Source organism: Apis dorsata, unplaced genomic scaffold (genome assembly GCF_000469605.1).
Source record: "Apis dorsata unplaced genomic scaffold, Apis dorsata 1.3 scaffold_1055, whole genome shotgun sequence".
Classification (NCBI taxonomy): domain Eukaryota; kingdom Metazoa; phylum Arthropoda; class Insecta; order Hymenoptera; family Apidae; genus Apis; species Apis dorsata.
The window spans coordinates 93,584-110,531 of record NW_006264153.1 but is presented as its reverse complement, the minus strand read 5'-3'; the positions used below and the strand labels follow the sequence as shown (position 1 = coordinate 110,531).

At 28.8% G+C, this 16,948-nt stretch overlaps 2 protein-coding genes and 2 long non-coding RNA genes across 6 annotated transcripts in view; 3 read left to right on the top strand and 1 right to left on the bottom strand.

Annotated features, from left to right (window-relative positions):
* LOC102679808 (innexin shaking-B) overlaps positions 1–12,386 on the top strand; it is a 16,206-nt gene extending 3,820 nt beyond the window's left edge. The window contains exons 1-5 of one of the 2 annotated variants that reach the window (XM_006624385.2): positions 1,472–2,167; positions 4,580–4,799; positions 9,007–9,296; positions 9,950–10,203; positions 11,643–12,386. In XM_006624385.2, coding sequence (XP_006624448.1) covers positions 1,769–2,167; positions 4,580–4,799; positions 9,007–9,296; positions 9,950–10,198 — 1,158 coding nt within the window. In that variant the 5' untranslated portion in view covers positions 1,472–1,768 and the 3' untranslated portion in view covers positions 10,199–10,203; positions 11,643–12,386. Of the gene's footprint in view, positions 1–1,471; positions 2,168–4,579; positions 4,800–9,006; positions 9,297–9,949; positions 10,204–11,642 lie in introns of those variants that run through there. The other variant, XM_031514545.1, reaches the window with a different exon arrangement.
* Positions 79–1,826, bottom strand: LOC102679716. The gene is made up of 2 exons (XR_422863.2): positions 1,602–1,826; positions 79–414 (listed from the first exon to the last, which is right to left on the bottom strand). It is a non-coding gene; the product is annotated as an uncharacterized LOC102679716 (long non-coding RNA).
* Positions 6,928–7,844, top strand: LOC116186630. The gene is made up of 2 exons (XR_004151646.1): positions 6,928–7,322; positions 7,814–7,844. It is a non-coding gene; the product is annotated as an uncharacterized LOC116186630 (long non-coding RNA).
* Positions 12,387–15,085: 2,699 nt separating the features above from the next.
* The window catches only part of LOC102678320, a 20,263-nt gene continuing 18,400 nt past the window's right edge, over positions 15,086–16,948 (top strand). Inside the window, exon 1 of one of the 2 annotated variants that reach the window (XM_006624377.2) lies at positions 15,086–15,494. The gene's annotated coding sequence lies outside the window, so the exon portion shown is untranslated. The remainder of the gene's footprint in view (positions 15,495–16,948) is intronic. The other variant, XM_006624376.2, reaches the window with a different exon arrangement.

The window sequence follows — 16,948 nt, the reverse complement described above, 5'->3', positions numbered from 1 at the left end:
TATATATATATATATATATATATATATATATATATTAATGTCTATGTATTTTAGAATGAAATTAAAAGTTGTTTGTTCCATATTTGAATAACGTTATTTAAATACAAATTTATTTAGATCCATTTACAAATGCTTTAATAAGTGAATAAGTATAATAATAAATAAAGTATTATGAAAATTTCATTATAAAAACCAATAATAAAATAAAAACTATTTATAATTAATTGATAAATAATATGAATACGTACATTTCATTGTCATGACAAGAGAAAGATACTTAGAAGATCATATAAGTTATGTGTTTAGCATCGAGGCCAAGGGATGCCTCTCAAGTTCGACCAGTCTTCTAACGGCTTGCTTCCGTGCCCCACGTGTCTCACTGTGTCCGAATAGTCGTTTCATCCTCTTCTTCTACTTCATTCACTTCTTTATCAAAATAAAAAAAAAAATAGTAAAAGAAAAAACGATGCTGTGTATTTAATCAATTCATGTGTCCATTTTTTTTATAAAAATCCTTTTTTTTTTTATAAAAACCGCGTGTGAATCTGATAATCTCAAGATTTCTTCTTCAACAAGTTATTGGAGTTAAAATGTTTGGAGATTGAAGAAAGAAATTTTCCAAGAGATTGTTGATTTATTCGATCTTTTAATAATGAATTTTAAAAAGTTTGTAGATAGAAATAGAAATATTGAAAGAAGTGAGGTAAAAAATGGAAAATGAGATATTTTTGTATAAAAATAAAAAATATTGGTGGAGTAAATTAATATTCGAAAGATAGAAAAGCGGAGAGCAAGCAAAATGCACGTAGTGAAGCTGTTCTCGATTTGATTGCAAAAATTCAATTGGTCGGAATTTTGCAAGAATAATCACGAAGAACATGACGAGGAAAACAGATTCACAATAATGAATATTATTTCTCTCTGATTTTTTGATATTTCTTCCGCGAAATATACAAAAAAAGTTTTCAACACCATTAGATCAGTGATAAATTGAAAATTCTGTATATAATACACGAAACTCAAAGAAATTTCGTAAACACTGAACATCGTAAACATTGTTCACGATTATTAGCAGTACTTACAAAAAAAAATAAAATTGGAATTGGAATTTATATCAATTTTAATAATTTCCAATAATTTTTATAATTTTCCAACGTTTAACAACTTTCGATTTTTTAAATCGATTTTTAACAACAATTTTTATTTTTGACAACTAAACATTTCAATTTTTCAGTGATAAGCCTTAATTTAAAATTAAAATCCAATAATAAACTTTATTCAACTCCAAATCTCAACCTCATTTTTACACATTTATCTATGAAAAAGGATTTTTCAATATTCAATTAATTTTTCTAAATATTTTTATCAATTCAATTAATTCCATCAGCCTCGATAATTCCTCAACCATCAATTTCAATTCCATTAATATTTCTATCAACTTTAATAATTCCTCAGCTATTAATTTTATAATATCTAATTTTTCTATTTTCTTTAACCTAACCTAACTTTTTCAATTTTGATAATTTCTGAAGAATAAACTTCAATATAATTCTTTCTTCAATTTTCAATTTAATAAATAATTTCTCAACGATCAAACTAACCTCAATTTCAAATCGACCAATTCTCCATCCATAACAACAACCTTCATTTTTATTATGTCCAATAATCATTCGTAAAAACGGATCAGCTAAACGAAGAGAGCGACTGTCTTCTCGAGAAAGATACTTCCGTGATCTCGAAAGCAGTTCGCCGTATACGACGTACAAAGATGCCTCTGTTGCTGAAAATGATCGATGTGTTCGGCTCGTTGAGATCTCTGTTCAAAATTCAAAAGATCTCTGTCGACACGATGACATTTCGGCTGCATTATCGCGCAACAGTGGCGCTACTCCTCGGTGGATGCGTCACATTGGCCTGCAAAAGTATTTCCGGTTCACCGATTCATTGCGAGGCGTCCGGTTCTGTGGATAAAATCGTGTTAGAGACTTTCTGTTGGCTCCATACCACGTACAGCATGGTGCACGCGTTTAACAAGAGTCTGGGCCAGGCAGTGCCGTATCCTGGTGTGTCGAACAGCAAAGGTGATGGAATACACGGACACGTATCGCATCCGTTGGTCAAACAGCACAAGTACTATCAATGGGTCATCTTTTTCCTACTAGTGCAAGTATGAGAAAATTATTTCGTTATTTGAAGTAGATATTTGAAATTGAACAATATTGATAGTTGAATTTTAATTGGGTTTCTTTAAAGGAGTATTATTTTATATTGAAAAATTTTTGTCATAAATTCTGTTCTTAAATTCTCATGAATAAATCTTATTCGTTATGATAATTTATTATTAAAGATTATTCGATTCTTGAAAAGTAAATAAATTTTAATATTAAAATAAAGATTTTTCTTACCATTGAAAGTGTCTTTTAAAGTGGTATAAATTTTTAATTATATTAGTTTTTTTTCATTAATAAAAATAAAATTAAAAGTGTGACATTCTTGTAATTAAATTAGTCATTTAAATAAAAAGCAAATATTTCTAATTATCGATTCTAGCAGATTATAATCATACTCATAAGTCAAGGTTGGGTCTTAGAGTCCTTCAACTAGTTTTTATTTAAGCAGAATAATAACTGCGTTCGATGTGATCGTTTTAACGCAGAACATGGGAAAATCTCTTCGTCGGAAGGTTATGCGTAATTAGAACAGTTCTTGGAAATAGATCTCATTCACGAGGGAACGATCAGAAATAGCATCGTTGTTCTTTTATGAATCATCAATCTTGAGTTTTAGTATTTGATGATCCTATTTAATCTTTCTTTTTCAGATAAAAAAAATCATTTATAACGGATATAATTTTTCATGCTGTAATCTGTAATGAACATAATAAACATTATTATGTTCATTAAACTATATTCTAATAAAATAAAAAAAGTTAAAAAAAATTTTTTTTGAAATTAAAATAAAATTAAAATTTTTGAGAGAAAATATATTTATAATAATTTAAATTTTTTTCTCTATTCATTACAAGGATTAAATAATTGATTTCACGAGTTAATGCTCGTACTCATTAAAAATCTCCATTTCCCTTGTTTGCAATGTATCGTTCCATTTCTATTTTTCTCTGTCGCGTTCAAATGGTTAAATGTTGGACGAAATGAGACAAGAAGAACTGTCACGTGTTCCAACCGTTCCACCGGGTTTTCCGCTTGTTTGGCCAATTTTATCCATTTACCGCCTGCTCCCACGTGGCGTTGCTGTTCTTCCTTTTTTTCTTCCGAACAGTGCATGCACCCAACTGGCACGTGAGCACCGGTGAAGTATAGTTAGCTTCGTTCTATTTCCATCCATGGTTTTTTTCTTTTTGTATTGGATTCGCGTTCAATATACAACGCAAAAACAGAACGACCCTTTTCACTGCCCTATAGTTACGTTCTTTTTTTTCTTTCGAAGCTTCGTCGATTTATAATTTTGAAAAAAAAAGTTTGTTGATTGATATTTTTAATCAATCGATATGTTTTTATAGTAAACATAAGAAAATTGTTTCCAATTAGAAATTAAAAAAATATCTGACAGTTCCAAATTAGGTTAGGTTGGTTTAATTTTACTATTCTGTGACAAACGAAAAATTATTCATCGTACCATGTGTTTGTGCAAATCTGAAAGAGGTTATATAAGCATGATATATTATAACAAATGAAAGTTAATTTGTCAGAGTTTCTGGCATATTAAAATTTTTCCAGAATATTTTTAAAGTTTAACAATCTACGTGTACACATTGGAAACATATATTTAAAGGTTAGAGTTTTATTTTTTACTTTGTTACTTCTATTTTTATATGTATACACATAAAATGAATCCACTTTAATCTTAACATTTCGAACTTTTAAACGTTCTCGTAATAAAATTTCTCCGCTTAGTCATTTCTACAATGTATAAGTTCGTTAACCAAATGAATCGTTCTTGATCAATAACAATTAATCAATTCGCTTGCTGAAAACAATGCCCCCATTTATTGCGATTTTATCGTTTCTAACGAAATCCATAGCTAATTTGATATCTTTAGGCACGTGCCAAGAGTCTGAGAACAGTGTTGATGATCTATCGATCGAGATCACTGATCTCGTATAGTTTGCTAATTCCGTGCGTTATAACGATAGAATTATTTAAATTTTTGGCAAGATGACAATTATTCTGGTAGATTTGACAAATAGGATAATAAATGAAATTTAACTAGACAAAATTACTTTTAAATATTCAACTTTAATGAAATCATTAAAATTAAGAAATTCTCTAGAGAATTTTTTAAATTTTGGTATCCAATATGAAAAAAAGAAAAGTTATAATTTCATTTTTATTTTTTTTTATATTCCAAACTTCCAAACTTATATGTATCATTGAATTTAAATTTTAATTATTTTTTTAATAAATGACTTATTTATGAAAAATTATTTATAAAAAAGATATTTTATCGACGAGATATTTCATTAAGATATTGCTTTTTCATTATCGAAATAATAAAATATATTTGAAAATGTTTTACATTGCACAGCAAAATTAAGACGTATGACTATTTTTTTTCCAGGCAATCCTCTTCTATACGCCTCGATGGTTATGGAAAGGCTGGGAGGGTGGCAAGATCCATGCGTTGATGATGGATCTCGACATCGGCCTTTGTTCCGAAGTCGAGAAGAAGCAAAAGAAGAAGATGTTACTTGACTATTTATGGGAGAATCTTCGGTTTCACAATTGGTGGGCTTACAGATATTACCTTTGTGAAGTTCTCGCTCTGCTGAATGTGATCGGTGAGTGATATTTTTTCTCGATGATTTTATTGATATGTGACAAATTACATTTTATTTTCATAAATTTTATTTTATTATTGTATTCGAAGTTCATTTTAGGAAATTTTATTACATTTCATATAAGTTATACTATAAAAGATCATGAAAATTGTTAAAAGAGATTTTTATCCTCTTCACAGATTATGTATTATAGAATAGAATCATTATTCATTTAATGATATTTTTATATCAGTTCGAAGGATACATAATTTCTATTATCATTCTCGTATCACATGTGACATTATCGATTCAGAATTGAATGAGGTAACAGCGCCACTAGGCGGAAGAAAGTGTAATTAAATACAATGATAATCTATCGAGAAGCGGAGAATTATTTTTGACAAATTTTTGAATAACATGTAATATAGCTAAAAAAAATCAAATGATATATAATTATATGTGTAAAAAAAAATGAAAATTACCAATGCAAAACAATTGGTAATTCATTTGAGATTTTAAATTATTTTGTACAATAAAAATATTTGTTTTAGATGTAACAGAAAACAACATTTCTAATTAATAAAACAATACTAAATCAATGAATTATGCAATGTATTTATATTTATCGATCTAAATTCGAAATTTTATTTATTTAATTCTATTTATTTATTCAATTTAAAATACAGTCATGCTAATGATTGATAATTTGCTATCGATTAGATGAATTAAAGTGAATATCATTTATAATTCTTATCAAGATCATTTTCATATGATTACCCTGATGAGCAATTGATTGTAGCAATTTTCGTTTGATAATCAGATTAAGTTTCAGTTAGATAGCAGAATTTCTGTTGCGTACAAAAATTGACAAAAATTCTCGAGTAGTCACATATATATTTTCTATATATTTTATATATATAAATTTCAATTTATACAAATAAAAAAAAATATTAAAAAAAATTAAATATACATAATTAATAAATGAAATTATTAAATATATATATATATATAATTATAAAATTGTTAATCCTCAATTTAAAATATTATTCAATGATAATGTTATAAATATATAAGATATATATTTCATGTTTTGACCATGGAACTGGCAACTTCATTCTTTTTTATGCTACCAAAAATAAATGCGAAATACTGGCGATGAGTTTCTCGACGAACACTAAAGAGTAAATTAGTTCCTTTTTGAAGTTTCACGCTTTAATGTCGTTCCAGAAGAGGTCGAGTTGCAATCCCCATTAGAGGTACACCACGAATAAATGACATAAACCAGAATGCCACTATAAATTCGTCAAGCTATTCTAATGGAGTTAAGTTTGTAACATAAACTCTCTTCTCTCCCTTGTCCTTCCATTTTTTCTTTTTTTTTTTTCTTTTTTCTTTTCAGTCATATGTTTACCTCCTTTGAGATTAAGTTTTTTTTATATACAATATATAAAGAATAATTTATAATATACAGTATTATAAATCTATTGTTTTTATTTTTTATTTTTTTTTGCAAGCCACAAATGAAAACAAGAGAAGAAAGTTATTATTAGACTTTATTAAAATTAATATAAATAAATAACCCAAAAAGCTGTCTTGAAAATAAAATCTTCCAAACAAAAACTTCTATTCATTACATAATGAATATTTAAAAAAAAAATTATATTGATTTTCAACAGATGAAATTAATGATTATTAAAAATGAATATTTTTCATCATTCTACCAATGAATATATTCTCTTTAATCAAATTATATTATATAATTATATAATTCATTCTATATAATTTTTTAAGAAGAAACAAGTAGAATTGTTGACAGAAATATAGAACAAAATAACTTCAAAGAAAAGCAAGACAGTTGTATAGATTGGCCATTTAGAATGCATAGAGCAGATGGCCAGTTGTATCGTTGCCAAATTTTATTGTGAATCGTTCATTCACTGGTTGCCTGTTAACACCGATTCCTCTTTATAACCTATACCTGACGAATGAGCAGACATGGAAACTCGAACTAATCCAAATTAACATAAATGAATAGTAGTAAAGATGAACGAATGCACAGGGAGCAAGATCCGATTCGACATTGTTTGTTGATTCCTGATTCCACAAGTCTGGTTTCCCTATCGCTAAGCACAGAAGTCTGTACGTTTCATCCTTATTATATGATCGTGAATATTTTGGTTTGATGTACCAATAACCGAGGAAATCGTTTCACGATCGTTTGTACGTGCTATCCACGTTTGTTCGCCCATGTTTATTTCGTTGACGTTTCTGTTTGCTGACATTTGTTTGTTTGATGAATTTATATATACGTGAAACAGAATTATAATAGTGCCCGCTTTAGCATTCGCAGTTTGAACTGGGCAAATGACTTGTGCGGATTCAACTTGAGCGAAAGAAAGAGAATAAAAGAATAAAGTAAACAAAGTATCGGTGTCAAATTTCGTTCACCAGTTTACCTCATTTAGCACATTTTACTTTGTTTACTTCGAGGTTCTATTTCTAAGAATTGATGTCCAAAACGATGGAAGTTAGCAAAGCAAATATGTATGTATGTAAATATTGTACATATAGAATTAGAATGATGCTTAACTATCATGGAATTATCCTCAATATCTGAAATTGGAATTCTGGGAATAGGTTTAGAGAATGTTTAAATTAGATTAAATTAGATATGTTATTTTCTTTGATCCAGTTAATTAACAATTAAATGTTTGAATAAAAAAAATTAAACTAAATATAATTCAATTCAATAATTTGACTAGATTTAATACTGGATTTTTTACAGAATATAATTATTTATTAAATTTGGTTTAGATTAAATAATAGAAAAATTAGATCAAATAATATTATATCACTAACAATTTTTTAATTAAATTAATATTTACTGATATTTTTATATTTTAAGATGGTTTTATTTATTTAATGTTATCGAATAGCTATTAAAAAATTTCTCCATAATGATTCTCATTCCTTATGTAATCTTTCACTCATAAATAAGAAACTGCAATTAATCATAAATTGTTTTCCGATTACAGAAGATTAAAAATCCCTTTTGCTGATTCGAGGAAAAAATATGGAAACAAAAGCCGAGTCTGTGGCCTTAAAATCCGTCAGCCATGAAAGAAATATAGAATCGTTAAAAATAAAACAAATAACAGAAAGAAGATAAACATATCAACGGTAGTAACCGACATGGGGAAAATGATAAAAGGAATGGCAAATGGGAAAATTTTGATGGGCAAAGAGAAACATACAGAATGCTCTCTGTATTCACGTTTCGCTGGAAACAGAAGACTTTCTTTGAAATTTCAAAATAACCTCACGTGTAGTCGAAACAATTATAATGATTTTATTATTCTTTAAATGATTGAAAAAAATTATAAAGTATCAAGAAAATTAACAATTTTTCCCATTTCTTTCGTTTATTATATCATGATCCCTGGGAAGGATGTAAAGTAGTTTGATGGGTCACTATTATTTTTATTTATATAGAGGAAATTCTAGTTCTAAATTAGAACTGGCTTGAAGAGGAAGAAATAATTCTCGAACATAACTTTTTTTTCTTCTTTTGATAAAAGAAGTCAAATGATTTTCCGATTTAAAAATAGCTAACCTAAGAAGATAAAGACCATGGTTATTCGCTTGTCAAAATGATATATGAAACTACAGATCAAAGGATACTTGAATATATATATATATATATGTACATATTCCTGAAAAATTGTTGGACATGTTCCACTTCTATTATAAAATCTCAAACAAATTTTTATATAATAACAAAAAAAAAATGTAAAATTCATTATTTTAATGAATTTTTTCTAATTCTTTCGAATATATAAAAGCGCTGATACCGAAATAGAGGTTAAATTAGGTTAAGTTAGATATCTATTATATTTACATTATATTTATTCCTTATATAGTTGATCATTTCTCGTGAATATATACTCGCGAGTCATTCAAGCTATTATTAGGGAAAAGAGGAATCCCTCTTGAATGATTTCATATTGAAACAATAGATCGTAAATTTTTTTTAACGTTTTAAACGCTCAATTCTTTTTCGTCTTTCGTCCGCTATCACTTTCTATATTCGATGTGAGCAAAGATGAATCCGAGACTTGAGACTTCGTATCTCTTGGTGATCATAGATAATTTATAACGAATAAATATTATATTTAATTTAGAAAGAATAAACGAATAGAAATTGTAAGAAATATTTGAATTTGCGCAGGTCAGATGTTTCTAATGAACCGGTTCTTCGATGGTGCGTTTTTGACGTTTGGTATCGACGTGCTCAGGTTTCTCGAATCGGATCAAGAAGACCGGGTCGATCCTATGATTTATGTGTTCCCGCGGATGACTAAATGCACCTTCTACAAATATGGCGTAAGCGGTGAAGTCGAAAGGCATGACGCCGTTTGCATACTGCCCTTGAATGTTGTCAACGAAAAAATATATGTTTTTCTATGGTTTTGGTTCCTTTTTCTCGGCGTGCTTAGTTTCATCACGGTTTTATACAGGGTAAATATATATATATTTTTAAGTAAATTTCGACTTTAAATGTTGTTTTTTAAACTTCTTTTCAAATTGTGATTACTTTAAGATTTGAGATTTTATAATTATAATTTTGTTGTCTTATAAATATAATAAATAAATTGAAAAAGATCTATTGTAAATTTTATTCTAAATTTTTATTGTAAGAGATAATCTTGTTCAATTTGGAAATAATGAACAGAGATTAAGAAATTTCAAAACAAAATTTATAATTTATATATTTCTGTAAATATCTAAAGTAGCTTTAAACTTATTATTAATATATTAAACTATTATTATATATTAATAGCTTTCTTTTCAGAAAAATGAAAAAATTAAAATGGAAAACCGCGGAAATATTTGTTTAATTTTCTTTTTTGTACAATATAATTATTATCATCATAATATTTAATTAAATATCTTCAATAACATTTAAAACATTCTTTTTTTAAAAAAATGATTGAAACCTACTCTTTTCTCCTTAAACATATATATATTTATCTTAATCTTCTTTTTAAAATGTATACTCAAGTAAACGAAATATTTTCTCTTTTTTTTATTATACAATTTATTATGTTATTTTTTTTATATTCGTTTAGTCTTTTTTTTTTAATTTTTATTATTTTCTTTTTTTTTTTTAGATCGTAATTATATTTTCACCACGAACGAGGGTATATCTTCTACGGTTACGATTTCGTTTAGTCAGAAAAGAGGCCGTAGAAACGATAGTTCGGCGGAGCAAGGTCGGTGATTGGTTTCTTCTCTACATGCTCGGCGAGAATTTAGACACAGTGATATACAGAGATGTGATGCACGAGCTCGCGAATAAGCTTGCCTCAAGACACCATCACAGTGTGCCCGGGATCAAAGGAGAACTACAGGAAGCCTGATCGAAGTGAGTAATGAGAAAAATTTTTTCATTATTTTTTTTTTTTTTTTTGATTAATATTCTTTAATTTTTCATATAAAATTATTATAATAAAAATGGACAAAAAAAATCGTCATTCTAACTTTAATGTGGAATTTTTAAAACGCTGATCGTAAGAAAATATGTAAATAAATTTAAATATCGATCTAGAAGCAATATTTGCCATTTGTTTAAAGTAATAAATTTCTGTTTTACAACAATCTTAATATTCTTTTGTACTGTGTTAATCAAAGACACTGTAATCACGAATCAACAATACTAACGTTGCTGTATTTCAGGAATTATTGTAAACGTGTGGTCGTGTTTGTACGAACATTTTTTCCTCATTTTAAGTGCTTTTGTGCGCTTTCAAAATTTCCTCGTTAAAAACAGGATATACTTTCTATATATAAACATTGCATTGTTTTTGTTGTAAAAAAAAAAAAAAAAAAAATGCAAGAGCCTTTGATTATACGTGCATAACTAAAAAATGTCTATTGAATATCGGTCAATTAAATATGAGTTTATAAACTTTCAGAAATTGAAATTTATTAAAATTTTACTTTCTAAAAAAATAATAAAAAGAAAAAAAAAGAAAGAAATAAAATGAAAAAAGGAATGAAAAAATTAAAATAAAATAAAAATCTATTTCTATTTTATATTATACTCTTATGAGAAATGAAAAATCGAGACTAATTGAAAAATTTTTCAAAATCTTATTATATCAGAATATTTATTTTCTAAAATCGTATAATTTTCATTTGAAATATATTTTTATATAAATAGTATTCTCAAATATATTCAAAGAGAAATTATGATTAAAATATATCACTCTACTCTGTGTATATGAATTTTCTACGAATTGTCTATATGTTTGTAAAAAACTTCTGAATGTGTGTGGCGTCATACGACCACTTGTGGCTGATATCCCCTATACAGACTTGCTTGCATAAACTTACAAGAGGCATAAATTTGACGGCAACAAGCTTTGGACATTAACGCGTCCTCCTATTTTCGGCCATTTAACAGCCAGCCATGCAAGAGAGGCTCTGTTCTGTTGAATTTCGGTTCGAAATAACAGCATCATCTTAAAAGCGACGCATGCAAAACATCAGTTGTAAAAGGAAAGAATGCGGATGGTATATTTGTCCATCGACGCGCAACAGGCAAATCGATATTGCACTCTGCATATAGTTAGGTTAGGTTGGCGCGTAACAAGTTTCGTTTATTCCAAGTTTCAAATTAGGAGGCAGATATTATGAGATTTCGAACTTCACAAAGATGATATATGTTGCTCTAATAATTCCATTATTAAAATTATTATAACATTATATTAAATGATTTGCAAATAAAATAACTATATATAAATTACAAATATATATATATATATATATATATATATCTAATATTTTTTGTCAATCTTGCAGATTGCCTCGGAGAGCTATGGAAACGAACACGATTCTTGAGACGACGAGAATATTTTTCACTGAAAAACAAAAGTGCAAAGGATGCCAAAGGTGGAGATTCAAGGACATGCGACAAAATAAAACGGATCGTTTTATATCCGCTACTGGAATCGCGTGTTTCCCTTCCTTGTATCTTCGATACGGTTCGAGTGTTATTTGTGAATTATTTTTATGAACGTTGCGCATACCAACGAAAGAAATTTGTATTAATCATGCTCGCGTAAAAGACAAATTACCAGCGTGCCTTATGATGATTTTAAATTTTTCAAGCATTTATCATATGTCACACTCGAATTTTATAAATTGAAAGGATAGAATAATAAAAAAGAAAAATCGACGAAATTATAATAATATTATATTTGAAAAAGAGATATAGATTTATATGAGAAAGAGATATAGAAAGATAGAGTTTCATGGACCATTTTTACAATTGACCAACCAACTAAAAAATTAGTTTCTTACAATGAAATAAGAATGTAAGACGAGAAAATGGTTTTTTATTATATTGAAATTCCTAGTATCTTGTTAGAAATGAAAATAAAAGTATATATTCCTTTCACCTAAAGTGTTCTACCTCGTAAGTACAGTTACGTTGAAAGCCGGCAGATTGGAACTCCGCCATTTTCTCATGAAACACGTGTTATGTATTAGGTTATTATAGATGATGTGATCAAATTTTTGCAATAAAATATAAAATAATTAAAATTTTACTGAAAATAGTATCTATTGATATATAGAAATTGAAATAAAAGAAAAAAAAATTTTTCAGTTTTGAGGTTAAATTAATATTCTTCTCTAAATTAATATTCTTGAATAACTTCAAAGTTAAACTTATATGGAAAATATTTTCAAAATTAATTTTGATCTGATTCTTATTAATATATAATTTAATTAAAGATGGAATATTTGAAACAGTGAAATTCTAAAATAAATAATATTTAATGAAATATTTAATCATTATCAACTCTGAAAAATTTGCTGGAGCCATTTTATATGCAACAACTTAATATATTATATAGGAAGATTCTGCAATGAGAAAATGTACTATATATTTTTCTATTGCAAAGACTGTGCTAACATAAAACGAATTCGCGAGAGTAACTTTTACCGACAATTCGTGAAAAATAAATGTATTTTTATTTAAAAGATAATTTAATAAATATAATTTATCACATTGAAAGAACAAAAAAATGTTTATCACAAATCCTGTTATAAATTGTTTGTATCTTTGAAGATATAACAAGAAAATGATTATGTCTGTGAAATATAGGAATTTTGTTATTGAATGAGAATTTTTTTCATTCATAATATTCATTATATGTGTAAAAACAAAACTTAATTTGTTTTAAAAATCACGATTGAAAAATCGAATAGTGCAAATTTTCTTCAAATTAAATAACATTCATCTTAATTGATTTTCATTAAAATTATTACTTGCGGAATTGAAGTAGTTTCAGTTATGCATGCTCTATTTTGTATATAGATAGTCTGATTTTAATTTATTATCGCAAATATTTCTAAAAATACATTAAATACATGAAATTGCTTTTAAAATTACAAAAGATCGATGGAAATATTGTAAAATATAGATAGATAATTAATTTTATAAAATTTAGTATGAAAAAAAAGAAAAATATAATCTACAATTTGTCAAATCATTTATTAAGATAAACGAGTAACGAAAGCAAATATTATGTAAGGAAAAAATTGAAAAAACATCTCTTGTGACGCACAAAACATGTTTATTTAACAGAATTAAAAAAAAAAGATTTATTATTATTAGATTCGCATCATTAAAAGAAAAATTACATACTTAAAATTACATACATAAAACTTCGCAACAATAATATTTATTACGCTATTTCAACTATAAGGATTGAATACGAATTCGGACGAGTCTAGCCGAACATAGACGAATTGAAAAGAGATAGACGTACTATTTCTAATTAAATTCGCGCGCGAATTTCAAAAATCTAAAAAACAGTTTAATCATTATTATGTATTTATTTGACAAATTATTGAATAAGAAAGTGCAGATGTTTTGTTTTCATCATAAACTTGTTTCAGTTAGTTATCTTTGCTTTTTCAAATGCGTAATAATGTTTTCACATGTAGAGATTCGAGAAGATGATGAAGTATGTATGATTGGCCTTATTCGGAAGTACGTGGTCAAGAAGGACCCAAGTACTGGCCAACCGGTCCATCGATCCCATGCAACAGTCGTGAAACACGGCAGTCTCTGAAAAAGGACGTGGAGGTGAACGCACGTTCCTTCTGCGTAATCTGATCGAGAGCACTGGCATTTAAAAGATCCTTTATATCCTTTCACTGTCCACCGCTGCTGTCCTGGTAATTCTTCGTATCAATTACATCCTAATCATTTTTTTCTTCCCTCTTGGAATCCTGTTATTCGATTTTTCTTTTTTTTCATTCTTACTTTTTTCCTCTTCACTTTTTAAAAAAAAAAAAACATTTTTTCATATGATCGGTAGAAAGTTAACCTATTAAAGTTAACCTAACTTTATATTAATATAATATTTCACTTGTAATTTTTTTTTATTTTTATAATTGCATTATAAGAAATTATAATATTAATTTTATTTATTTATTTTTTTTATCGAAGAAAGATAAGAAAATTACAAGAGATAGAAAAAGAAGAAAAGTTTGGATGTGGGTGTCCAAGGTCTTCAGCTTGCCATTTACGGTTGTATGCAAAACCGGACACAGAGAGCAGCGACAATGAACAAGACTGACTGAGAATATGGATCTGAAAGATTCAAAAAGGAAAAATCGTAGCGTGTTTGAAGTCTACTCGCAAGTGCTCAAAGAATAACACAAATCTTCATTTTGAAGACGTTGAACTTTGTACATATTATGATTCATAGTTAAAATTCTTTTTCTCACAATTGATGTGAATTATGGAGATACGATTTTATATATGATATTGGTTATGAAGTGATATTATGATTATGAAAGTTATCGTTGAAATTCATCTTTATAAATATAAAGAAATACAATATTCATATAAAATAGACGAGGATATTATGATTACAATAATTAAATAATAATTTTGTGTTTGAAAATGGAAATGATAAATATAATGATTATTTTATGCGAAAATATTTTTGTACAATTTTATTTTTGTGAAAATTGATGAAAATATATGAGATTATATACGTAAAAATAAAAAATTTGATAAGATCTAGAAATTTTTTATTATATTGTATTTCTATCACGCTACATTCTATAAAACGAAATAATCTTAACTTGCAACTTAAAAACTCTCGTTATTCTGAATTAAATTCAAGCTATGCGATCCTAAACAAAATCCTAACAGCAAAATTTTGAAAGAGTAAGCGTAGAGAAGCAGGAGCAAAAGTAGTTTCTGTGAAGTCCTGTAGTACGACATAAGGCCACGCACTCGCAGGCGTAAATAGGTGGGTGGTTAGGTAGGCAGGAAGGATAGTCGTAAGGAACCAATGGTGCATGCTATGTGCTTGTGCAAAACGCGATCTCTGTGTATATATGAACATAATTCGCGTGTATGCGTGTATACGCAGAGACCGAAAGTAAGAAAGAGAGAGGGTGTTGAGAGAAGAACCGCTCGAACTGGCTGTGTTAAGAGGTCTCCCCTGTCGCAGGTAAAACGCCGCCTCTGGAAAGTGAGTTCAGTTGCGGCCGCGCGATCGCGTTGGACGACATTTACCTGCGCGTGCAAACTCCTTGATTCAGGAGTGTACCGCCCGCTCCGAGAGCCTCGCGAGTGCCATAGAATCGCATCCTCGCGCATTACAACTGATCCAACTAGACAAGGTACGAGAAACTATCTGTTACGCTTCATATATATACAAAACAATTCCGTGATTCTATCGTAAGTTTGTTGCTTTCAGCTAAAATAGTATTTTTGATTATGTTATATTCATTTGATTCGTTTATCTTTTTCGTTCATCTCGTATACATAACTAGTGAAAGATAGTGAAAAATATATATAAATCTATAAAGTGGAATAGAAGTGAATATAATAGATATAGCAATTTGGCCTCGACACGGCTGCGTGCACACGTTGATTCGATTTGTCGCTGTAGAAAAAAAAGGAGATTCGTCCTCGCGGATGACGGCATCGTGACACCTACGTAGATCGAAAAGTTTCCACACATATAGTATACTCTGTCGTCGTAAGTTTTTTTTATCGAATTCTTTGACACTTAGCACGCCTCCGCGTGATCATCAAACGTCATTGTCTTTCTCTTTCTTCTTTTTCATTTCATTCTTTGTAATTCCTTGTTGGCAATGATTCGAATATTTTCCATGCTGCTTGCACTTTTGGTTTTCACTTTCTTGAAAAAAATGTGGCTGTTTCTTTTACATACATAATTGTTACTTTCATATAAATCGTGTATCTACTGTCGATAACGATTGACGTATTCGTCAATTTAACGCAGATGTAAGAAAATACTAGTAAGGAAAGTTGTTCGTGCGTAAGGATTAAATTACTTTCACTAACAATGAGTGTTAGGTGTTTATCGAAAGATGGTACAATCTGGAAAAACGATCCAGTTGCTCCAACACTGGTTGGTTGCCTTGCAATCGAGCCGTCGAATAATCCGTGTGCGTGCCTCGCTATTATACAGAACACGACGCGCTGGGGAGGTCCGTGGAGGTTTCGCAGCTTCTATATTTCGGCCGCAAAACGACGAAACCGTGCGGATAAACGAGCCGACCGAGTCCGGGTCCCGCCCCCCGTCGAAAACCGGTCCTGCTCGCGGCCGCTAACCGATTTTGCCTGGCGAACACACGCGATCGCCATCTTGAATCTGCTGAGAATGACGTCATTGGTACAAGGCACGGCTGCTTGCTCAATTCTAGCTGCAGCTAGAGATGGAAACAGGGGCCGCGGCCAATAGCGATGCTTTGCTGAATGGGCCTTGATATTTTGCCTTTCGATTTTATTCAATTTTTCATGGTTTAACTCAAAATGAATTTATTTCATTAAGATGAACTGAATTTTCATTTTGATTTTTTTCTTCTGGGAAGCTGAAATTAATTAATCCATCGAAATAATACATGAAATATAATACGTGAAATTATTTTTGGCAAATCGTATAATAAAAAAACTATGAAATTGTTTTTGATTTAATAATAATTCTTATTATATATTATAATTAATACATGAATGATTGAATAAATTTTATTTATACGGATTACTATTGAAGGATGTAAACAATGGGATTGATAAGGTAGTTCCTACGCCTATGCATTTTCTGCGA